We start from the raw sequence: 25,349 nt of genomic DNA on the forward strand, positions 1-25,349 counted from the left end.
ACTCTAGGTGCAAGACTTTCCATTTGCCCTTGGATTTCATGTGGTTCCCGTTTTTCCAGCCCGTCAGGGTCCATTTGGATAGCAGCCCTGCCCTCCAGTGTTTCAGTTGGTGTGTCATTCTCCCCCTCTCAACCTGGTATAATGCACAAACCTGCTGAGAGTGCGTACTGTCCCATTGTCCAGGTGTTTAATGAAGACATTGAATGTTATTGGCCCAATATTGATCCTTGAAGGACAAGGGTTTTTTTGTGTTGTGGTTTGGTTTTTTTTGTTTGTGTTTTTTTTCTTTTTATTCTTTTTTGCCCCAAAAGCACCTTATAGTCCACTTAGTTCATATCTCACCATCTTAGCTAAAAGAATACTATGGGAGACAGTGTAGAAAGCCTTGCTCAAGTTAAGCTAAACAGCTTTTAGTGTTCTCCCCTCATCCACTGAACCATTCATCTCATCATAGAAGGCAATGAGGTTATTCAAGCACAATGCATCCTTGCCAAATCCATGCAGGGTGTGCTTCCAGTTGCTTTCATGTGCTTGAGTACTACTTTGGGGGGGATTTTCTTTGATAGCTTTCTGAAAACTGAGATGAGGCTGACTGGTCTATAGCTCCCTGTACGCTCCGTCTTGAACATGTGCATGATGGTTGCCTTTTTGCAGTGTTCAGGCACTTCCCCCAGTCATCGTTACACATCAAAACGGGTAGAAAGTGGCCTCACAGCAACCCTGGCCATGGGCACCCTGGGATGTATTTCTTATGGCTTTGTGGAATCTAATATGTCAAATCTGCTTCAGTGGTCCTTTCTCCTTTACTTTGGTTCCACCACTGTTTTATGCAACTTATCTTTGCCCATGTGGTTACCATTGCATCTCTTGCCTTAGCATCATTCTTCAGATCAGGTACACCAACCTGTTTGTACTGTCTTGTGACTGGATAGTTTGTAGGCCAATTCTCAGTCGACTTACTCTGGTTACATGATGTGGTGGTAGACTGAGTTTGTGACATTAAACACTATTTTGAGTTTCATAAAACTCATTTTTGAGTTTCATTAAACACTCTTTTGGATGCAGATCACAAATTTTGTTATTCCCAAATTTGAAAGATTCAAATAAAATGTCAAGTCCAAGTAATAATGTAGGATGGAGCAGTTAATATCAGGACAGATGCATAAATAATTAAGCTCAGTGTGTGCAAAGGAAACTTAGTTTTACTGTCAGCATTTTACTTTGGAGTCAGTTGAACCAAAGATGAATATGAAGAGACTTAGTCATATGGCAAAAGTAATCTGCTCCTTGTGGATAACTCGGTTTCCAAATATTCTTATCTGAAACAATGACAGTAGGTGGAGTCCAGATCAGTAGTAAGACAGCTAAATATATGTGTTGGTTTGTAAGTGTATGTCTAAGTTCTCATTATAGGCTTTGCTACCTAGGGGATGACTTGTCTCATCCTGAAGTAGAAACCTAGTGTCTGGTCCCATGGTTATTCACTAATCAGTCCATCTGCTGTCGCCTAGATCTTTGTTTCCTGTAATAGGAGTTTGCTTTCAGGTAGACACCTACGTTAAGGGTGTGTTAATCTAGTGCTAAAGTCCTACCCTTTAAATCAAAGCTCATGTTTATGTATTCTAGCAGAAGTTTTGTTACTAGATTAAGCGCTGTTGACAGAAGCTGCCTCTCTTGTAATATTTTTCCACATATATTTACAGAGTTTATGGGCAGCAGTTGGAGAGAAGGAAGAAAATACTGCATGGGATGTAATAAGGCCTGATTTCCTACATAGTTGCATCTCTTTCTCTCGCTCTGTTACTTTCCTTCATGATGACTCATATGAAACTCCCACCGGTCAAGTTTGTGGTTCTATCTTCTCCTTAGCTTTCTTAGAGCTGCGGCTCAAACTGTGCCCTCTCCGCCAGCTGACTGAGCTGGTAGGAGTCTCATCTCTCGAGACCTCTGCCCATTAAATGCATTTGGAAATTGATAGGCTATCTTAAGATATTTCTAGGGGCAATGCAGGCAAGTCATGCCAAAGAGAGATGCCTATAATGGAAATACTGTTCTTCAAAGCTTCATTTATGAAGAGGGAAGGAGATCCACAGATATTTTTGGGTATTATTGATTTTATCTTGAAACAGACCTGAGTAGTATCCTAGGAGTATATCCACTGTCTTTTCTCTATTTTCTCTTCAGTCCATTTCTATTACTACAGGCCATAAGGTTACAAATTAAAAACCCAACAATAAATAAATAAAAATCCCTCAGATATAACGTAGAGTTAGTACTAGGAAACCTTCTGGAATTGTCTCAGATGGCAGTTTTTCAGAAAACCTTTTCTCTAGTGTGCAGTCTTGCTTTCAGACACTGCAACATTGTGCATACTAGAAATTAGAAGTTAAGGTAAGTTAAAAACTGGACCAAAGCTACTGCAAGAGTCTGTGTGAACCTGAAAAGCCTACCACTCCAATCCAAAATGTGTTGCTGAGCTTCCTTTTTTCATTGCTTAATTTATGACCTTATGTTGCAAATGGTACTTGTGAATGAAGAGTTGTCAGTGGGATTTCTGTTTGGAGTTGTTCAGTGAAATCAATTCAAAATGAAACTTTCCAACTGTTTTTATTGGTTCACGATCAGAAACTTTGTATAAAACCTACTTTCTTGGGTAAGGAGTTGTAACTTTTGCTTCTTGGATTGTAAACACCTCAGAAAAGGGATGACAAGCTAGATGTTTACTTTGGTTGTTGATGTAACTGGGTTTCTCTGTCAGAGCTGCTCTTGACTTCTTTCAGCTTTGAATAATGAAGACATAAAAGCAGGAAGAATGCATTGCAAAATATACCTTATTATAGTTTGACAATATTCGCTTCGATTACTTATGTTCCAGTCACTGTAAGTTAAAGATGATAGCATGGCGAATAATGAAGTAGTAAAGACGTCTCCTTTGGCATTAAATGAACTTTTTTGGGGGGTGAAGTAGGGAGGTGGGGAAAAAAAACTTCATCCAGAGAATTGTGCTGTAATTGAAAGTATTAAACAACACTTCTCCCTCCTGTCCAGAAGCTTCTTCTGTTTGCATTATACTAGAATTTTTTGAAGGTACTTCTTGTTAGTTCAAATAAAGCATTATCTGTCTCTTCTGCATTGCCTGTTGTTTTAACTTCATGTGACATCTTCATTCGGATCTGTTCCTTTCAAGTTGTGTAGCACTGAGAATTTTCCAGTGACTATTTGTGAAGGTATGTCCCCCCCACCTCATGGTCCTGCAAACTTTGTAGATCTTAGGCTTCAGTTTACATGCCTAAGACTTCACGAACGGATTGGCAAATAGAATTTGGATCCTTGTACTCAAAAATGTATGATCCTTTTCAACTGAGCAAAAACATTAGAAAGGCCTAATGTTATCCTTAACTAGATGATTCTGATGTTTTAAAGATCATGGTGGTATACAACAATATCCAGTTTTATTGTAATATTATTTTTTTGTTGCATCTTATTTGATCATATTCTCATTTTGTTTGAATTATCCTAATTCCATGTGCTGTTGGATTGCTGCTATATAAGTTATACACAAAATAGTGGCTTTTGAACTCGGGAAAGATTCATCACCTTAAATAACATTAAAGGTGGTTGCACTTTTGTCTGTTAATTTCAAGATGAGGCTTACTGAAAAGTTTTCCTCCAGTGGCTGCATATGAAGTCCTTGAGAGTTCCTTTTGAGAATTGCTGGGCTATAATCTTGGGATTTTTTGCCTACTATATAACATAATATATTTCAGTCAACTTTCAGGGTGTACTAGGTAGAGACACTAAAGGCTAATCTTTTAGATTAGTCGTTAGACTTAATCTTTTTTCTCCCCCTTCTGTGTGACTTGAATTACAATTTAATTAGATTGGAAACAATTAAGTTGGACAGCCTTTTCCATTATAGATGGTCATGTATTGAATAAAGAATGCATAGTCATTCCTGTAATAATTTAACCAAGTTTTTCAACTCTGTTTAAGCCAGATCTGTTGCTTCAGAAACCTGAAATGTGGTTCTTATAAGATTGGAAATATTTTCTAGAGCTTAAATAGCCCTTGAAGTTGAAACAAACAGCTTTGTGGACTTACCAAGCACTAGTCTCTGTTCCAAGTGATGCACATGTGTGATCATACTCCAAGGGCAGGCTTCTGACTTGTCGTTTGGTAATTGCACCTGTAGTTGCAAATGGTAAATGGTTATTTTGGCAGATGCTTGTGTGTGTCGTAGTTCATCTTGATGACATTTTAATTCATAAGTAGTCACTTGATGAAGTAGCTTTTTCACTGAAGGAAAGATACGGGAGTTTGGTCAATCAGCCAGTTCCAAAGTGATAGCCTAATAATGATTTCATATATGATAAATACATGAACTGATGAACATGCCTTGTTTATTTGGCAGCATACTGCTTTATTTCCCATCACTGCATTCAGATAACCAAATAATTTAAGAAAAGTTACAAAGGTGAGCATAAATATTTGCCTGAATTGATCAAATCTTGATTAGCTTTAACTGACAAAGACTCCTCCTTTAATCTTTTGAAAATTTCTAGAGAAGTAAGTTATGCTGCACTTAAAATGAGGAGCCCACCTAGTGCTGGAAGGCAGTCTAGTAATTAGCATGTTCCTTTTGGCCTCTGGTATTTTCTTTTGGGTTTTATTATGTTTGCTTTTTGTTGGGGTTTTTTGGTGGTTGTTTTTAAGTGATGCTGTGCTCCCATAGTTGAGGCACACGGAACTTGCGAAGACATTCATGCAGTAGTTCTGTTTGTTTGGTATTTTTTCTTTTGTTTTCCTTCAGATAGGTTTCAAGTGAATCTTTTCAGTGGACAGTGTGAATAAGAAATTTAAAATTATTTGCCTTTAAGGTAGAATAGATCTTATTGTCCAATTCATCACCATATATTTCTGAGACAAAAACTGAAAGATGCTTTCTCTCCTATAGTAGTAGCATGTATCAACTTCTACAACCCATTCAAACATCAAATATTGAATTGGGCCTCTATTTACTGGAGATGACAGCTGTTTGGGGAGGGTGGTTTGGGTTTTTTTACAATTATTCTATGGGAAGGTATAATAGCAAAGAGCCAGCTATCTAAATATTTGCTGATCTGTTATAACAGTATTTTATTCTGTCTAACAGCAAACATGAGGTCAGCGTCAGAAGAGCCAGTCCCATTACATGAAGAATTTATCTACTGTTGTGGAGCTGCAACCCATGTCTTAAAGTGTGGGCCCTGGAAAGACCTCTCAAAAGATGAAAGTAAAAATCTACCCAGGCTCTTATTCATGATTATTCCTGGTAAGGGTCTTTTTTTGTTGTAAGTCTAGAAATGCGGTGATTGGAAAGGGTATGTTCAATTTAAAAAATCTCACTAGATAAGTGGTAGAATTTAGCCCATGCATATGGCCAAAAAATCAAGAGTATTGCAATGATGAAATTTCTTTGTTATATTTCATTACTACTGCTATCTGTATTTGTAATGGTGCCGTAAGGTAAAACTGAGAAATTAGGATCTCTCACTCATTTACTCTGTGGTGGTGGTTTGCTGACAGCATTGCTGGTTTGTTCTGCCCGCTCCCCCGCCCCGCTCTCTTTCCATTTATTTCTTGCACATTAAAGTGGTACTGCAATGTCAGCTGTGTGCCAACTGAAAGATGAAAGTTACATTATTTGAGGGAAAATTCTGGATACAGTAGTTTTTTAAAATTGGGTTCATGAATTTTTATGATAAGCCTCTTGAACTCAATAAGCATCATATAGTTCTGAGTTATATTTAAATCTGGTCATCTTAGTATGAAAGCTTTAAACTTTAATTTAGCATGTTAAAATTAATGGAGAAGTCCTAAATTCAGTGAAGTCTGCCAATGAACTGTAGGAATTCTGCCATTAGCAGAAGTAGAACTTGAGCCCGCTGAAGCACAGATATTGTGACTCTCTCACCACCTTAGAGTTTGCAGATTTCTCATGCTTCCTATAGTTTATTTGAATGTTTTGGATACTATTGTTACCTCCCCAAAATTAGTGGTGCAAATAACGACTCTTCTGATTATCCAGATTTTTGGCTTACTGTTTCTGTTAAAGTATACTCTGTTGCTGTTTATGCACCAGTGTGTGGCTTGGTCCTTACTTAGTAGTGAAAGAGAGCACAGGTTCCATTTTTCAGATTTTCTGCAAGGTTTTGGAAGCCTCATGGAATATTTTATGTTAGTTTCTTTGGGCAAAATGATTTTATGCCCTTGCCTCCTGGAGTTGAATAATAGTGTAACTTTTAACCCAGTGACAGTGAAGTTGAAATTCTTTCCTAAACTGAAAAGAAGAAATAAGCCTCCTGTGATTACATCGTGCTGTTTCTTGGGAACAACTTTTTAAGCAGATACTGCATAGTGTAACTTTTTAGTAAGAGACTATCTGTATGGATCCAAATCGTCAAACAGTTTTCCAGAGGTACAAGCCTGATTTGATGCTTTTCAATTGCTGCTTTCTTCCAGTTAAGGCATTTCTGGAAGGCTTAAATGAACAGCTAAGTTAAGTATTTCTTTTTCCCCCAAGTTCTGGAGCTTTCATCTGTCTTCAGGTTGTAATACCCTCGTGTTTGGGTTGGTGGTAGAGCCTGTAACTAGGGTATATGTGTAAAACTAACTTATATCAACAGTAAGATTTGTAGGGGAAGAGCACAAAAGTCAAACATTAGCATCCAAAGCAAGGTACCTCTGCAAGGCATGTAAGTTATTCTGCTCGAAATGTACCAAGTCACACGGACTTTACGGGCTCTATATTCATCACAGGAAACTTTTCATGCAATAAAATATAGTGGCCGAGCTACATGGAGCTTATTTCCTGCAGAACAGTCCTGTGGAGACTCCTTAATAACAACATCTTACATTAACTAGATAGGTATCCAGAAATAGACATCAGTGAAATATTCAGAGTGCTTCTGTCATGGTCTGCAAGCTTTTGCAAGCAGCTGATTTATAGTTTTGCACTTATTTCAGAATTATGTTGGTAACAAACTGGAAGTTCTCTCACTGAGAAAACAATTAAAAAACACAGCAACCGCAATAATGCTATCTTTATTTTAGATATCCAAATTCAGTAGTGAATCAAGTTACCGAGGCTCCTTGCTGTGGCTGGCAGGGAGCTGACTAGGACCTGGCATAACATAATGCAGTTTTGCTTCTCATGAATCAAATGTTTTTTTCCTCCTGGTATATGCCTCATTTTTAGCCTTCAAGGGAAATTCTGTCTGCCAACACAAAAATACAGCCTTAGGAGAGATCCGGACATTTGGGTCATCTGGCAACATATTCATGTACCTAAACAGTTAGGATTAGATAGCATTCCCCTCATGCTTTTGTAACTTCCCGACTATGAAATGCAGAGCCCTTCTGGAGTCCAGCAATTTTCACACTTGAAAGGCATGTATCCCTAGTTGAGATTTTTTATGGAAGGAAATAGAGGGGCAAAATGGTAGTCTGGTACAAGCTAAAGAAATACCCAGACAAGGGCAACTCTCACTCAAAAAGGAGAGCATGCACAGCCAAGTGTTCAGTGATCTGAACCAAGCGTGGTTAGTCCTACTGCACGTGATACATTCTTCTGCATATTAAACTGCTCTGGTACATACTTTTCCAATTTTAATGAAATTCATGCGTATGATTTTGTTTATATGTAATCAAACAAAATGGGGTTGGGGGTGCACATAGGAGAGAAAGATAAAATTCTCAGCTTCTGCTGGAATCTAATTGTTGAGAGATTTGAGAATAAATCCTGTATACTTATTTTCTTTTTGGTTTTTAGTCAAATTTCTTCATAATGGGGAGGATTTATCTCTGGTCTGACTTATTTTTTTTAAAAAAAAGGGGGGGGCGGGGAGGAAGCTGACTCCAAAACATTCTTCTGCTCTGAAACCAATGGCAAAATTCCCATTGACATTAAATGAGGCAGGATTCTGCCTCCTGAGGACTGATAGCTCGCTGTGCTTGAAGCAGTTGAATAGACAACATGCAGCAGAGTTCAGTCTCATTTAAACCACGACATTACAACAAGCTAATGGCAGTCTGTGTAAACTTACTATTTGAATAAAGTTTTACTATATTAGTTGAAATGTTTAATGTGCACTTTTTTGTTCCATAACATGTTTTCCTTGTGTAAGCAAAACCTCTGTATAGGAGTAATAATGTGTTTACTGAAGTAATTACTGTGTAAAAGGCCCAATTTTTCCTCAGTCCAGAATATATGTGTGTACTTGTTTGCCTTTCTTAATATGAACTCTTTTCTATTAAAATTGGTGGGATTTGCTCATGAGAGTAAAACTAAATGTGTACAGTTGAAGGATCAGGTCCATGGTTTTCTGGAAATGTAGGCGTTATGGAAAGGACAGGAATTACTTTTTTTCTTCTTGTGTCATAAAGGTCTATTTTCCCTTTTGCAGTGTTTGTTTAGTGTAAAATTAGCGGTGAAGTATAAAATCTACTACAGCAATATTTAACATTGCTTGGGTTCATTGGAAATCAGGATCCACAGAGTGTAGTGGAATATTTTTTTACTGTTTTGAGAGTATCTGTCTATTTGTGTCTGTGTATTTATGAAACATTTAACTTTGTAAATAAATACAGTACAAACTTTAAAACCACCGTGGTGTTTAGCTCATGAAGTTTTGCTGTTCATCAAGTTTTTCTTGTGTTTCATTGCAGGGAGTGCATTGCAATACCTTCATTCCAGGCTTTATAATTTTTGTTACCATTCCTGTAAACGATGTAATTTTGTTATTTGCAATCTTGTACTCGGGAAGCTTAGTTCACGGTTGATAATGTATAATGTAAATAACATTTTTTGTGGTAAAGCATGCTACACAAGTTTTGTTCATTAATATACAGAAATCACTTCAGAATTTGGTTCTTTGGCATGCATGCAGAGTATTCCCTATGCTTGCCAAGTTTCTTGATCTGCCTGCTTGCAGTTGGATTGCTGCTGGGTTATTGGATCATCTTATTGTTTTACCAACTCATGCAGATTTAATCTCCTGAGCTAATCCTCTGAATCAAAGTTGCTTATGGTTTTCTGCACAACAGAAAGTGGGGGCTTGAATTCTGATCTTTTCCTAGGGGTAGTTACATGTACTTACTTCAACAAGACAACAAGACTTACTTCAAACTACTTAACTATTTTTCGGCAGCGAAAATAGTGCAAACAATTTGCCTGAATTATGACAAGTCTTTAATGTGTTGTCCCTTGAAGTGAGACTTCCAGTTAGCTTTAAAGTCTTTGCAGTTCTATTTTTGATTGTAATGTAAGGTCTCTGAAAAATTTTCAATACATTATCTGGCTTTGTCTTCACCTGCTGTTTTGATATTTAACAATCATCACCCTCAACATTTGCATAAGAAAAGTTATATTAAGAATCACTATATAATAATACTTTGCACTAAAACTAATTGTATAGCCCTGAAGCTTAGTTCCTTTGTATTTTGGTTCCCAGTAAAACAGGGGTTTTTTTAAGTTGCTAATCATTCCCTCTGCTCAGCAATCACTGGAATGAATAGTTCTTCAGAGGTCTACTGTCACCACCGAGACCAAGGGGTTTGCTTAATAATAAAAGAATCTATTTCCTCATTCTGCAAACCATGTAAAGCATTTTACTCCAATTCTCTTTAATTTGGTTTTACAATGTGCTTTAATTTATATAAAATTTATGTGATCAAATGTTGTTGGTACATAATCTGTATGTTATAACCATTCATCTGCAAGAACTGCATTAGATACTCATAGTATCAGTAGGTTAGGTTGCAGTATGTAGCTTCCAGCAGCCTTGGCCAGAATGTAATCCAGAATCCTGGATGTGAATCTTGGTACTTAATGTGTGACTAAATCTATAAAAAGAAGATAGATCAGAACTGTTTATAAGAAGCAAAATCAGATTTTGCTTCACATAAAGACCACTGAGTTACCTAAGGAAGGTACTTCCATCCTCTCAGACACTACTAAAGTCAGCAGCCAGTGTGTCCTCCCCCAGGGCACAGTAGTGTTCACTATTTACCTTTCAAATCCAAGTGGAGGAAAGGGGAATGCTGCTGGCAATGGATAGCCAGGTTTTTACCTCTTGGGCAAGGGAACTTCTGGGTTTTGGGTCATGTTCTGTTCCATATGCTTTGTGCTCACAGTCAGTGAATGAGCTCCAGCAACAATTCCGTGAACAAAGTCAAGAACCTGTTCTATCTGAATGCATTAGGCAGTAAAAGCTGCTTTTTTCCTCTTTCTGATTTTGTGGTTTGGTTTTTTTTGACTGAATAGTGCCAGAGCATCAGCAGCAGGAAAAAATGTCTGTCCAGCCTCACCTCCTCTTTCACCTTTGCAGTTTTGTCACTACCAGCCTGGTTATGAGAGCTCCCCTGTGGTTTGTTTTGTTGGCTTTTTTTTTTGGTGGTGGTGTTTGTGTGTTTGTTTGGTTTTTTTGTTTTTTTTTTTTTTTTTTTCTTCCCAGGGTCAGGCTGGGTCCATGTCACCTAGTCCAGGAAGGGACTCTAAGGCCCAATTTCATCCAGCCTAATACTAAACACCTAATTAAGATGCTAAAGTAAGGAGCATAAATTCCTAGGTACTTTGTGTAATCAGTAGCTAGGGATAGGCACTGCCATGAGCATTTCTGCCTACTAGGAGGTTAGGTTGCCCTGAGATGTTGTGAAGTCTCCAGCTGTGGAGATAATCAAAACTTGGCTGGGTGCAGACCTGGGTAACCAGCTCTAGCTGACCCTGCATGAGCAGGGGGTGAGCTAGGAGATCTCAGGTGATCCCTTCCAACTTCAATGATCCTGCAAGTGTGACCCAGGGACTGCATGTCCAGGCTTCTTGTCCAGGTGTGGATTCTAATCTGGATTGATTTTTGGGTACTCTCAAAAGGTAATGAAGATAAGTGTATGGATAATCTTAGATAAATACTTGATTAGAGTTAGCCTTTAACTCTTTCAAGAGCTGTAATTTAAGGTACCCTTTCCGTGCATTCACAATGCCTTAATGCTGAAATTGGGTTTGTTGAGTGTTATGAACCAAATAGAATTAAAAATTGGTAAGGAATGAAGTATGGTACTTAAACATAGTATGGAAAGAGTATGCCAGAAGAGGGAGCTGTTTTAAAGATTAGAAAAAAATATAGTGTTTTTTGGAAAGCTTATTGCTGTAATAGCCAGCTATACCAGGTACTAGCAGGCTTCAGGGTATCTGAATGCATAGGTAAGCACTGACTGTTTCTCTACTGTATGCATATCACAAAAAAATTAGTAGTTTTATAAGACCATTCATGTGACAGTGATTAGTTGTGTTGGTTGTTGAGGATCATAAAAATGCCTTTTACTTGCGTGAGGAGGAGTGAAATAAAGGAAGTCCAATTAGAGCAGAGAATATAAGGATTAGAGTGCTGGGGCTTTTGTTCCCAGCCTTTCCACCGGGTTGCTTTTTAACAGATGCCCAGTCATCCTCACAAATTGTGTACCAAACCACCAAACAAATCCCCTTCGTTCACATTTGCAAAATTTACATGATCTATCACCCAAGTCTCTAAGCTAGCATCCAGTTACAATCAGCTAACACTGAGTAAATAATTTAACAATAAAAGCATAGCTGCCTAGAGTGAGACAACAAATACTTCCTTTTCTGGAATGTTTAAATCATTGACCAACTCCATGGGCAGCTCCGCTTTTACTGATTGTGTGAAATTCTTGCACCAGAACATATATCATCATTTGATTGTACAGCAGTAAATACCCAAAGGACATAAAGGAAAATAACTAATCACATTTAAGTACTTCAGGTCTTTGTTAAAGGAATCATTCATTTAACTTTGGATTTTGGTGGTTTGAATTAAGTAATTCTTTTAGATGCAATGAGAATTGTTAGATTGAAGTCATAGAGTGTAATGTTGAAATAAGCTACATAGGACTCCTGTTGACACACTAACTTGCACTTTATTTTGCTTAATCCTGTATCACATGGTTTTGATGACCTGAGGCTGAAAAGCTGTTTCCTGTGTGGATGTATATTTTCCATCATATTAACACTGCTCTTTATGTATTTATCTTCACTTACCTCTACTAGTGTAAGATACAAGAAGTTGCATGGGTTCTATTACCTGTGCTTATTTTGACCATACCTCCCCAAGTAGAGCAGTGCTTCTATTCTCCATCCTCAGCTGAAGCAACGGAGCAGAGAAGAAGGGAAATTCAGGTGCTCAAAAATGAAGGTGATGCTATTTAACACACCTGGTCCAGAGAATCAATTTAAGAACCTTGTTTGGTTGGAGTCTTGGCTCCCCTGACAAGGCATGTGGGGGATTATGCAGCTCAGAATGGCATCTAGTCCAGCCAGCACACTTGAGTCACAAATAAAAAAGTCTCAACTTTGCATCTAAAATTCTGTCCAGAGGTAGATGTTTATATCCAAACAGTTGAGCAGGATCCCTTCTCTGTGTGTACACAGATACTCACTCTATTTATTTATTTAAGAAAGTTTCTTCTTTTACGTATTAGCTTAGCAGTGGTGTTCATCTGTTCTCTGGTATTTGCAGTGCTTGAAATTAAATTCAGTCCTCTAGATTGTTATACTTGAGCAGAGTATTCACTGTAGAACATCATGCCTGACTGCAAGTTAGCCAGGAGAGAATAGCAGTGAATCTGCAGCCCTTTCATGGAGAGAGGAAGAGAAAAGCTATGCTCTTGTATCATGGCCTCTCCTGCACAACTAAAGTATAGGACTTGAAGCAACTACTTGATGCTTTGAATGTATTGCTTGCCTGCTGGGCTGCTCTTCAGCCTGGCTCTGGGAAAGCTAGCTGGTGTTCCTAAAATTTTTCAAGAGCATCTTTCCCTGTATCCCACCTGTCTGTGTTATGAGCTTACATGATCAACATAATGTAATCGGAGTCTTCCTGGGAAGTCTCTACCATTCCCTGCTTTATCAGCAGGTGAGACTTAAGTAATTGAACCTCTGTTTGGATTTGGGCAGCTTGTAAGGAGACTGGGTGGCAGGACTGGGCTGTTCATAGAGCTCTTGCCTTCAGGTAGCTTTTAGAACCATCAAGTAAGGTATAAAGCAGGCGTTGCTGAGTCTAAAGTAGTGTGGAAGTTAGAAGCTGTTTGTAGAGTGTACATTAAGACCCACTAGGCACTGGAAATCTAAGATCTTAGTGCTTGGAGCACTTAAAAAACTTGTTAAGGCCGTTATTTCACAATCCAAAATGTTTGTCAACAATACTGGCATAAGGTATTCCTGTTCCACCACACTGTGCCACTCCACCCCTCGGTTATGCCAGAACAATAGTTTGAGACATCATGCTGTGAATTAAATAAATACATACATTTATTTCTGGGGTCTTTTTAAAGCTGGAACAGTTCCCTGTGTGGGTTCACAGCATGGCCCCACTGAGTTGTGCCAGTGTAATTCAGGGGCTGGTGAGCCGTGGTAGGGGGGTGGGAATGACAGTCAGGGCAGAAGGTGGGAGTTCCTTCAGCTGGACTTGCTGCAGAACTTTCTGTTGTTAAATTATGGTGTCAGTCCGCAGCACATATATGTGGGTTCACACACTTAGTCTTGAGACTTCTCTGGAATGAGTTGGGACCCCACCAGTCACACCAGGTGGTAGTGATTCGCTGAGAATGCCTCTCCTTTGTGGATTCTGCTTTTGTTTACACTGCAATTCCAGATGAAGCTGCCTACTCTTTGCATTTGACCCTGAGTTACCAGATTTTGATGTGGAGAATTTGTATTTTACATTGCTTTGAATTTTTTTTTTTTTTGCCTGAATAAAAAATTTGACAGTGGGAGAGGAGCTTTCTTACTTTCCAGTAACTGGATGTGATGCAAAAGTAATCAGTGAGAACAGACTATACTGTAGAGTTCAAAGTTTGTGTAGTGTAGCAATCCAGGTAAAAGGGTCTAGACAGAACAAGATAACGTTTTCCCCTTTCCCTGTGGTGACAGGTGGTCTTATCAGTGGATAAGGTAGTAAGAGCACAGCTTTCTATTTCAGTGAGACATAAATACAGCAGAACACTTTTGATTCACATGCTTGCATGGGATACGTATTATACATGACCATGTTTTTTAAATTTGCAGTTGAACAGGACCAAAAGCACACACACACAAAAAAAATCCCAACCCTATCTTCCTGATACTTCCAAAGCTACTTTTTCCCACTTTTCTAGTCACTTCTTTATCTCTAGCGCGAATATTCATGGCTTAATTATGAGATCAGTCTTATTTTCATATTTTCTCAGATGACAATGCAAATAAGGTACTGTTAACTGGTGGAGTTCTTAGTGGTTAGTAATGCTTTACTTTTCATGCATAGATTATTTGGTCTGTTTATTTCTCATTTATAAAATGGGAATAATGAAATCTCTCAGTCAAGTGCATGAGGACTTGGCAATGGGATGTGCTGTCTCGACTCAGACCAAGGTTCTTTGAGGGCTCTCCCTTTTGTTTCACTGAGCTAAATAGTTTGACTTCCTGAGAATATTATTCTTGGGGGATATCACTAATTTGTCTGTACCTATTTGATTTCTACTTTTAACCTCCATAAAACTTTGACTTTTGGTCAATTTTGCCCAATTTTTTCTGAGAGATAGGGGTCTCGAAATGATACCAAAAAATAAAGAGTTTGGCTAGAAGACATGCATGCTGATAGAGTACCCCCTGAAGGAAAGGTGTAAGTGTATTCTATCGCATATTATAAATCAGAAAATTCAATTCTTAGGACACTGCTCTCCATTATTTTTACTGTTTATGGACCACTTGTTTGTGACTAATATTTTAAAATATGCTGACAGTTGTGCTTTGTTTACTGGGTCAGCCCACCAGCTTCCATTGTCTTTAGAAAAGAAAAAAAAAATCTTTCATTAAAAATAAAAACTTCCTCATGCGAAGAGGAGCCTGTGTGTCAGATCTAGGCTTGAAATATGCCACTTTTGTTGAATTTCCCAGTGCTCCAGAAGTACCTCTGATGGGGGCTTGGCACATTTGAGCTTGTTAAGTTTGAGGAGGCAGAGTAATGACAGGATGGTTGAACATCCAACTGTGCTTTACAGTATTTCCCTCCACTAAATCTGGGTGGCAGATGTGACTTACTGAAATTTCTCAATCCGCAGTCTTCTCTCCGTGTCCTCTCCCTGCTAATGAGGCATCATTTTCAACATGGATCCTTCCTGCCTGGCTGTGTGCAGCGTAATCAGGAGAGGAAGCGATCCCTCTCTTGCAGCACGCAGAGGCTTGGGTTGGCCAGAGTTATGGAAAAGTTGTGTTCTAGGGTATTTTGCTTGATTTGACCATTTAAAAAAGGATCTGTTTCTCTTCATATGATGTCTGAGGCAGAAAGGAAGAAGAAATTACCTACTGAAGGACCTACCTATGAAGGAAATTCAGTGTTTCCATGTGCATCATGTATAAATAATGCAATTAAAACGTTTAAAGCTACAGCACCAGTGTATAATGTACCATTTCCTTTCCGGCGGCTCCTGCCAGAAGTCCCTGAGCTGATACAGATTTGCCTTGATATTAAATATTTTGACATAGTTATGTCTGAAAATAATAAAAAATATCTCCTTTCAGATTCTAGTTAACACATGGCCTCATTTCTATCCCAATAGTAACTCCTATGGATCATTGAAGCTATATTAGAAATAAATTTGACCCATTATGTTCAATATCTATGGAAAACAGTAGAGCCAAAAATTCAGTAAGTCATAGCTCTTGCTCTTGTTTTCCTGTTACAGGCATGATGGAAGATTTTGATCATTGTCCTGATTTCCATTTTTGAAAACAATCCTTGCTTATTCTTGATGGATTTAAAAACTCCCATAAGAATAAATAAATATGTAGTAATACATACTTACATACTGCCTTCCACCTTTAAGTTGTTAGATCTTTTATATCTATTATCACAGCCTTCTTTTAAGAGGCAGAAGCTCTTCACGATAGGTCTTAAATGACTAAACATTTGTGCTTGTGAAGTGACTTGTGTTTATGAATGAGGAAAGTGTTTGCCTGAATAAGTGTTTGGGTTGAAGTCTTCATGGAGCATCTACTCAGGACCAGTACTAATATCCTAACTATAAGGCCTTTTTCCTCAATTAGAGATACAGTGGTGTCAATGCAAAGAATTTTTTCTTAAGGTTGTGGATTGGTAAATCTTGGTTTATCCATATGCAGAACAGTTTCTTCTTTTGTCTTGCGTTTCTGAAGACTGATAACAAATGCAAATGCAAAATTTACAAAATCACCTGAGACTGTTTGTTTCAAATATTACATTCCCTTGACAGTCTCGATACACAAAAATTGCAGAAACACATTTTCAGTCTTTTTTCTGAAATTAGCTGTCTTCAGGTTCCCCGTTGCTATTTTTTCCCATCTGTTATTTTATTCTAAAAACTATCTTAAAAAACAAAAACAAACCCAAAAACCTAATAACCCCAAGGCCCGCAAACCTATGCTTTTCTTTTTCATAACTCTGACCAACGGTACAGCATAGAGAAATCTGTGATACAGATTTGAAAATGTACTTTCTGGTGCCTTTTGAATGTATTGTTTGCTTCCTCCTTGTATATTATTCAAAAGTGATCAAATCTGCAGAGCTGTTTATCTGCATAAAACAAATAATTTGTGGTTATCTTGGTTTTGAATTGTTTGTTTTTCTTGTCTTTGTCTTTTTCCTGAAAAAAAACTCATCAGGGCTGTTGTTATTCAGATGTGTTTCATAGGCTTTCTTGTGAACCCATTTGACACCAAATCTCATGTTCCTCTTCCGCACATTTTCTTTGTTCTCCCCCATTCTTTCAGAAAGAGGTTTGCTTTCTGCTGGTCCAATTCTGCTTCAGCCCCTGAAGCCAACTGAAAAACTGCCGCTGGGAATGCTAGACCCAGTGCAGAGCTCACTGCAGCCTCTCCGCCAGCATCGGTTGTAGTACAGGTTGGATCAGAGACACCAACCACATCTGGGGTGTTAAAAGTAGTTAAATCTGTCTTCATCTGCATAAGCAGATGCTTAAGAGACTCTGTATGTGTAGGTGTGTACCAGGAGACCCAATTAGATGTGTTAATTTTTCATTTGCTATGGAGAAAATGGAACAAAAATTATTTAATTGTAAGCGCTATAAAATCCTGGTTTCTACCTTTAAAAAATGTAGTCAGAAATTCACTATTCCATTATGAACTCCGTTTTTTCAGTTTTGTATCTCAATCTTAAATCCCTTGCAAGAACCGTTAGTTTACAGGTGTATTAAAAAAAATAATAAAATCAAGGGGGTTTTTGTATTTATGTACCTATCTTACCTGGTTGAGACATTAGAGGTAACTATTGACATACATCTGTGGACTTTATAACTCTTGCAATATCACTTAATCACAAAGTCCAGTAGGTTTGCAGTGGGCAAAATCAGGATTTCAGACTTTGTATCTTACGTGCCTGGAGAGATGCTGTTAATCATTCATATGAGAAGAGAGGCATGTGCTGTCCTGTCACAACTTCTAGCTGGGAATTTTTATTCACAGGCTTCAGGCACAATTGTCACTTGGGCAAAACCAGCTGTGTTAGGTTAATTCAGGTTTATCAGGCTGTCCATGGGGTTTCTTTAGAGGTAAATGAACCCACATTTGTCCTAAAGGTGGAACACTGTTAAAGAACAACAGGCAAGCTTATTTGCTCTGCAAAATGCCTGTAAAGAATGTGTATTATAAAATCCTATATGTAAGTTTTATAAGCTAAAAACTGTGTGTGTGTGTGTGTGTGTGTATAGAGAGAGAGAGAAAAAATGTGAAATGTTCTTGAAAAACCTCTCTAATAAGCTGTGTTACAGGCACCTGGCTGAATCCTTCTGAGAATCCCTATTTTCACAACCCAAGCAAATATGTTAAGGTGCTTTCCAGCCAAATTCATGGTTCCAGAGTTAGAGAGGATCAAACAGAGTTTTCACATGTTTCTCCATAACGTCCTTGTAATTGTTTGCTCTTTGGCTGATGCTGCTCCCCTAGTGCACAGACTATAAACGGAATACAGCATGAAGAACGCCAGTCCCCTAGATGTGCAAACAGGTGAAAGCTTAATTGACGTAACTTTATGATGATCATTCAAATGTTATTTGACATGTTTTATTTGAAATCCCTTGACCCCGCATGTCAGAGGAACCTCTGTGTTTCCTTTTAAGGGCTGATCATCAGCCGTGGTGTCAGTTTCTGCAGTTTTCTCCCAAGTGTGAGAACATCATTGTATTTTTTACATGCTCCATTTAAATCCTTCTGACATCTGCGTGGGCTGCTTTCCATTCATTAACATAGGGGAGTTGCATCTTCTTCCATGGTGGCTGGTCAGACGCCAAAGGCAGATTAAGTTTCCTTGAGTGAGGAACTTGTCATTTAGGCTCTTCGAGCTGAAGCTGGGAGCTTTGGCAGCTCTGCGAAGAGGCAGTGAGAATCATTGCCACAAAAATGATTTTTGTGTGGTCCTGGACTTCAAATTTGATTTATGGCTGCTCATGTTTTTTGTTTTTTTTTTAAAAAAAAAAGGTCTGCATTTTGTTTTGTTGCAGGAGATAATCCTGTAAATACTGCAGCATACGTACTTGATTCTGAAACTGTGGATTATTTCTAAAATTAAACTCATGGTAATTGCTGGCATATTTTCCAGTTCCTCAAAGTTCTCTGTAAACTCACTGTTGGCTATGTATTTCCCTTCTTCTATTCATGTAGCTGCCTTTATTCTTTATGGTCCTGCTGAGGTCCCAGAGCAGTCAGAAAGCAACTGCTAGAGAAGTGCATGAAGCACCACAGCTGAATGCCAGCTACTGCTCCCACAGATGGTCAGACTTCTGGAGACACGACTGAAAACACTGGGGAACATCTCATAGGACAGTACACAGAACCCAAAAGCTTGTTTCAAAACGAGATGCAAGAAACCTTGTCGCTGTTTGGGATGATTTAGCTACACATGAATTTCTTCTCCTTCACTCCCCACCACTCTTGGCATTTACTATAGACTGCTTAAATAAATCCATTTCAATTTAAATATCCCTTCCAGAACTGCTACGAATGATTTTCATTTTGTGTTTTAGTCTCAATTTCATTTGAGAAAGCTGTATATATTTTTGACCTACCCCTTTCTGAACAGAAGGCTCTTCCTACATGTTTTGGTGTGTATCTTTGTTTCTAACCTGAAACATTTTGCTGTTGTTGTTTACATTGTACATTCCTCAGTAAGTCTGCGAATTATTTTTGCACAGGGTTATCTAACACTAGTGCTCTCTTAATTATAGCTTACATTTTGCATTAATATTTTCTGTTGCAGAAGAATTCAAAATGTACAATGTCAAATGACAATTTGTAAGCCACAAAAGCTGTCGTTGGCTTGTGGGGAGTAGCTATGGTCTGTGACTTTTTAAATGAGCATTATATGTTTGTTGTTTTGCATTGAGAATTAAACCGGTTGAATTGCATTGACGGCATACTGTATATAAGTTTAAACTTTCCGAGTCTGAATAACTGAAGTGCAACATCTTAAATATTAGTATGTATTTCATTTTAAGACAGGCCAAGTTTGACTTTATGACACTTTGTATAGGAAATCATGTGAAATCGGGATAAAAGTTATTCTTTACCAGTGATATCCTGGGGCTGATATTTAGTTCATACAAATTGTTCTCTCTCCACTGCTAGCTGTCTTCATAAGAAGGAAGTGGTAGGTATTTAAAATCTTGATTTGGTGGAAAAAGCATTAACAAAAAAAGTGTTTGAAAGTGAAAGGCAGGCAAATGCATGTTTATAAGTAATTTTCATGTTTTTAACTATGTGGATTATTAAAGAGTAGTAGTTCCAGTTCTGGAAATCCTGTATCTGCAGTATATATAAGTGGAGAATATTTACCTCCTAATATAGCTCAAAGTTACACCTCTGCACATTCAGTCGTTCTGTACCGTTTTGCGTTCACTGTGGGTGGAACAGAACGGAAGAGGAAGAAGGATTCCTGTCTTCAAATTAAAAATAGAAAACTTTGGGCTTAATGTAGAATAGCTGGATGAAATGCTGTGTATTACGGAGAAGAACAGAAAAGGTGGCAAGAGTCCTTTGGTTATTGAAACTTTTAAGTACAACAAATAAAGTGGCCCCACTGTGTTCTAATTCACTGTGCAAATTGTCCCCTTGACATACTCTTCCCATGAAATGCTGAGAAATCTTTTGCAAATGAAACTAATATGCAGTGTATTGTAGTTTTGTGTCTTTTTCTGTTATGGTCACCATTTACAGCTATTGTTTAAAAGGCTTCTGAAACAACATAAACACTCTTGAAAATTAAGCACAGTTGAGAGTAACTGCTTGAGATGTGCTTCTTGGTTCAGATGACTGCAACGTGAGATTTGCTGGCATGCATGAATGATTCAGGTGCCCTGAGGTGTCTGAGGATTGATGTGGTATTCAAATAACTGGAGTAACCTTCAAATCATGGAGGTTAACACTGCATTTACTTATGGTTTCCATTTTTTGACACTTGGTTGCTGAGTGAAAGAACTTAGGCAGTTTTGGTTTGATGTACTGGGAAATCCTTAAAATGCACAAATGAGCACTGCATTGCCTGGGTGCCTTTGTGATGAACCTGGTAGTTCTTCTTCTATAAAATAAAATAGTTTAATTGAATAATATTTCAATCGCAGTAGATGAGCCCAAAATATTGTTGATCACAGTCTGCTGTGCGTATTAAGCCCCAGTTATTTCCATTAGCAGTTACTGTAACTCTGTTGTATGAAAAAAATCTTTATCTGTTCAGTTTTTTTGTTTGCTCTCCTTAAAATATTTTGGCAGATAGCAGCTAAAGTAAAAACATATAAAATGACTGAAATTGCAGAGATGCTAGTTTGAGCTATATTAGGAGGTAAACATTCTCCACTTATAAATATTGCAGATGCAAGCTTTCAAGAGCAGGGACTTTTAATCTGCATTTACTTAAGTCAGTGCAAATCTGGAATAACTCCATTGAAATTGAAAGTTCAATAAAGAATAAATTTATAGCTGTTTTACAAGTGGTGATTTCTCTATAGAAATCTTTGCTGTTAAAATCTTTGTTGTTGATTTTCCTTTCGATTTGTGCCAGCAGTTCTCATTCATACCCCTTCCAGGCATTTTAAAGTATCAGTAGCAGTTCTGACAGCTGACCCCTCAGAATGTTTTTTACCACGAGCAGATGCTTATGAAGAGTGGGGAAAGGGGGTTTCTTTTGCATTTATGGATCTTCTCTTTTACCTGCCTAAAATACATATCACGTTTATCGCAGGATAAAAATCCCCGTTCCCTCAAAAAAGTGTTAGAGTGCCTTGAGGTTTGTATACTATTTGATGCAAAACCTCACTGTTAATAAGCAGTTCTTACTTCACTGCTCTTCAGCTGATGACTTAATCCTGAGAACATTTACATGTTACGTTCACCTGGCTGATGATGGGAAAGAGCACCGAAATGTTTAAGGCAGCTGTTGCCATTTCTTCCCCCTTTCCTTGTTTTGCATTATTAAGGGAGAGAAAAATGTAAAGAAAAAAGGCTGGTTTTGAGATTAATTTTGTGATTGCTTGATCTCAAAATATCTAATTGCATTATATTCCAGGACTAAGCGTAGTGCCAAAACATCATGACCATTTGTACTACAAAAGACACACTTTATTTTGGTTTCCTGCTACTTTCATCTTCAACCTTGCTGAAAGACGGGTTTCCTCTACGTAACATCAATCCAAGGAGCTTGACAGATGATGTCTAGATTTGATTTTATTGTCTCTGGGGCCCTCTATATTGTATATTTTTGACGTATGAAAATGTGGTGCAGTTGCATGGATGTGTGACCCCTGTGAATTTTAAATTGTTTTTCTGGAAATCAGTTAGCAAAAATTTGATCATGCATTCTGGAGTTTATATATGCAACAACTTTTTTTTTTAATTCTCCTTTAATGTTAAGCTTACAAAGAGATGCTTAGCACATACAATAACTGATACCGTGGGTTTTGGTTTTTGGTATTTTGTTTTGTTTTTTTTCCAAATCTGTGTACTCCAGTAAAAATAATGTTGTTTTAAGATCGGTAATTTTATTAAGGTTTAAAAACCATCAGAGACACTTTTCACATGTAAGTGAGGGATGAAGCATGTGTGATATATTACCTAGAGTGGAAGGCTTCCCTACTCTGCCCTTGTATCATCACTGGTGTGAGCAATGGCATCGGCTCCTGCGCAGGTGTCTGTGCTGGGGGTGGCTTTGGTGCCTGGTGCACCGCTGCTCTGCGGCGAGCAGGCTGCGTTCTGGAAGCCCTGGACTGAGGGAATGCTCTTGGGAGAGCAGTGAGCTTACTGTATGATACCTGAAGAGCAGAAGGGTTGAAGTAAAAGAAGAAAAAATGAAAATGCCCACTATAGAAAGGGAAGAAGTGGAATAAAAACCTAGTTTTTATCTCCACACACCATTTCTACAAGTACTAATTTGATTACAGCTCTGATTCTTCTTCTCTGTCACTATGAATGCTTAGATGGCTCAGCCTCTGTTATTACAGTCAGACTGATATAAAGGAGTTTACACAATTTTAGTGAGGTTTTTTTTTCTCTCATACCCTTTCAGTAATACATCCGTGTTATTTTGGGATGTCTTTGTCTTAAAAAGTGAATGTTTTTTACACAATACTGCTCTTGCCGCCTTTTGCTGTTGATGATATCCAAACTAAGAATTGCCTAGTATATGAGTGAAAGACATGTAACTGAGCAATCCTAACCAAGACGGTGGGCTTTCCTGGTGTCTAAATGATAATAAGAAATCAGTGGAACTACCCTGGAAAATTAATAAATAAATAGAGAGAAATTATATGTTTTTTTGTCTTTGTGGAATTTTTATGCATCCTATGGGAATCAGGAAACAAAATCTGTTTCGTCTTCATATGGATTTACTCTCCAACATAAGTCCCTTGACACTGTCACTACTGATACCCAAAAGAGAGAGAAAAAAAGGAGGAATAGAGATTAGAGTTTTGTTTGGAAATCCTGAAATCCCTACCAGATATATATTTTTATCTTTGGGACAGTATTTCAGTTTCCACTTCAGCAATGGTACCTGACTGTCGATATTGTCACTGTTAAACAATGGATTTAGAGCAAGGTGGTCTGCTCTCTCAAGGCAAGCTGGATTTGTTCAGACACCAGTCTCTTCTGAGAAGTTCTCCCTAAAGCTGATGGGATGCAGGAGGGAGGACAGATTCTCCCATGGTTCTAGAGCATGACGGTTGAAAAGGAAAGAGCTTAAGAGCCGTGTTTTTTTAAAAGCTAAGGAGGATCAAGAAGTCAAAATTGAGGCAAAACTTCTTTATTGCGTTCACTGAGTAAAAAGAAGTTTCAAATCTTTTCAAATCTCAAGAGAGAGAATATGAAGTTGCAAGCAGAAAAAATTAATTTAGTCCAGTGAGGACTAAATGAGGTCAGTACAGACCTAAATGAGGGTCAGTACAGACCTTTGTATTGTCAGGATACCACATACCTCTTTTGAAGTGGTAACACTGAGATACTCTGGAGGGCAGACATGTGGATCAAGTGATACACGCTGTAGTCTTGGTGGTATTTTTATAAAATCTGGGAGTTTCTTTGCCCAATTTTCAAGTATCTGTAACTTGATGGGATAGCTAAGCAAGCTGGTTGACCTCTGATGGAAAAGGAGATTTTTCTCTTGTGTTGGGCTTCAATTTTAGGTTTTGCAATTTCAAAGTGATTCTGTAAAATGCTTCTCATGGGTGCCATTGATCAATGGCAGTTCAATAGTGTGACCCCTGAAATTGGGAAAAATAAAAATAAAAATTGGAAATGTACTAGAGAAAATAAATTAACAAATTGCTATATAATAGTGTTTATTTTGCTTTGAAGCAGATTGCTTGCTGTTGGAAGGTTAATATTGACTGTGCTTGTATGTTTTGTTTTTTGGCAGGTAACCCTGGACTGGCAGGTTATTACAGGACCTTTATACAGGCTTTATATTGTGGACTAAATCAGCAGTATCCTGTTTGGGTTGTGAGCCATGCCGGACATTGTAAGCCTCCTAGTGGTATGGAAATGATAGAAGGTACAATACTATAACTTGTACATACAAATATTTGTACCCCCCCCCCACCCCGATTTCACTTGCAGAACTTGTGCCTATTAAAAACAGCATGACATGGTTTTTAAATGTGTCCATTGTATTTCCACAGAACAGTTGTATGAGAAGAGAGGTTAGTGAGGAAAGGAGTATTTTTAGGTAAATTAGATTTGCCAGTCAAATAAGTGCTATTAAGAGAATAAGAGAGTTTGCTGATTGCAGTCTTTAGAGACAAGTTATAGAGAAGAAGGTCTAGAATGTATTTATGTTGAGAAGAGTAGATTAGAAAAGTACATTTTTTAATGAAATGTCCAATTCAAAGATTGAGTACTTGAGGAGAGACTTAATTATCTCTGAATTCAAAAATAGTTGTACTAAATTAGCAAATTTCCAGGAAGCAAGTAAATCTTTCTGAGGGGCATTTGCAGGGTGGAGGTTGCTTGTTTATCTGTTAAAAGTCTTTTGAGATGCAAATTGCCAGCAAGACATGGTAGCCAGCTCTAAGTGGATACTGTTAATGTACGGCATTGTGAGATGGGAGGAGCCGATAGTGAATCCTGTCCTGAAAGCTGCTTAGTGTCAGAAGACCTCTGGACTTGGTCAAGCTGCAGTGATGTAGCAGTAGATCAGTATGATTCCTTAGGACCAAAAGGTTCAGTAATGTGAAGCAACCTGAAAATTTTGAAGAAGAAACTCTTTTAGCTGTTTAGCATAACTTTCCCTCACTAACCTTAAAAGCTCACCCGAGCTTTTAAGCCTTTTTATTGGTTTATTTAATCTCAAGTTTGAAACTGAAACATGAAACCTGCATTTCTTTGGTAAAATTCCTGCCAGTCATTGTGTTCAAGTGTCAAACAACCAAATACTAGCACTTTCTCCCGATAGGTGAGAAATCACTAGGTTTATAATTTCTGGTACAATGTTAACCATGGGATACAGATAGAAGTCTGGCAACTGAATGCCAGACTTTATTACTGTAAAGTAATAAAGCGTTTAAAATGAAACAAACTGTGTTGGAATAATACGCTTGGTTATATTTAGGTCAAGTAGATTTTGAAAGTCTCAGAAAGACTAAAGCAAGTTTTCCAACAGCAGCCATCAATCACAGACTACTTCCTAATTTTTTGTAAGCATGTCACATAATGATTTGAAAATGGAACAAAGCTACACCCTTCATTTTTACTTCTGTATGATATTCTTCTATTCAGAGAGCTCTTGCAA

General features: G+C 38.0%; 1 protein-coding gene across 1 annotated transcript in view; it reads left to right on the plus strand.

Annotated features, from left to right (window-relative positions):
- Positions 1-5,157: 5,157 nt before the first annotated feature.
- Positions 5,158-25,349, plus strand: part of LOC104079220 (chromosome unknown open reading frame, human C2orf43) — a gene marked incomplete at its 3' end in the record, with an annotated part of 38,479 nt that continues 18,287 nt past the window's right edge. The window contains exons 1-2 of the mRNA XM_009581176.1: positions 5,158-5,311; positions 23,979-24,113. Of these exons, the coding sequence (XP_009579471.1) occupies positions 5,158-5,311; positions 23,979-24,113 (289 nt within the window). The remainder of the gene's footprint in view (positions 5,312-23,978; positions 24,114-25,349) is intronic.

Source organism: Fulmarus glacialis, unplaced genomic scaffold, assembly GCF_000690835.1.
Source record: "Fulmarus glacialis isolate BGI_N327 unplaced genomic scaffold, ASM69083v1 scaffold23237, whole genome shotgun sequence".
In the NCBI taxonomy this organism is placed as follows: domain Eukaryota; kingdom Metazoa; phylum Chordata; class Aves; order Procellariiformes; family Procellariidae; genus Fulmarus; species Fulmarus glacialis.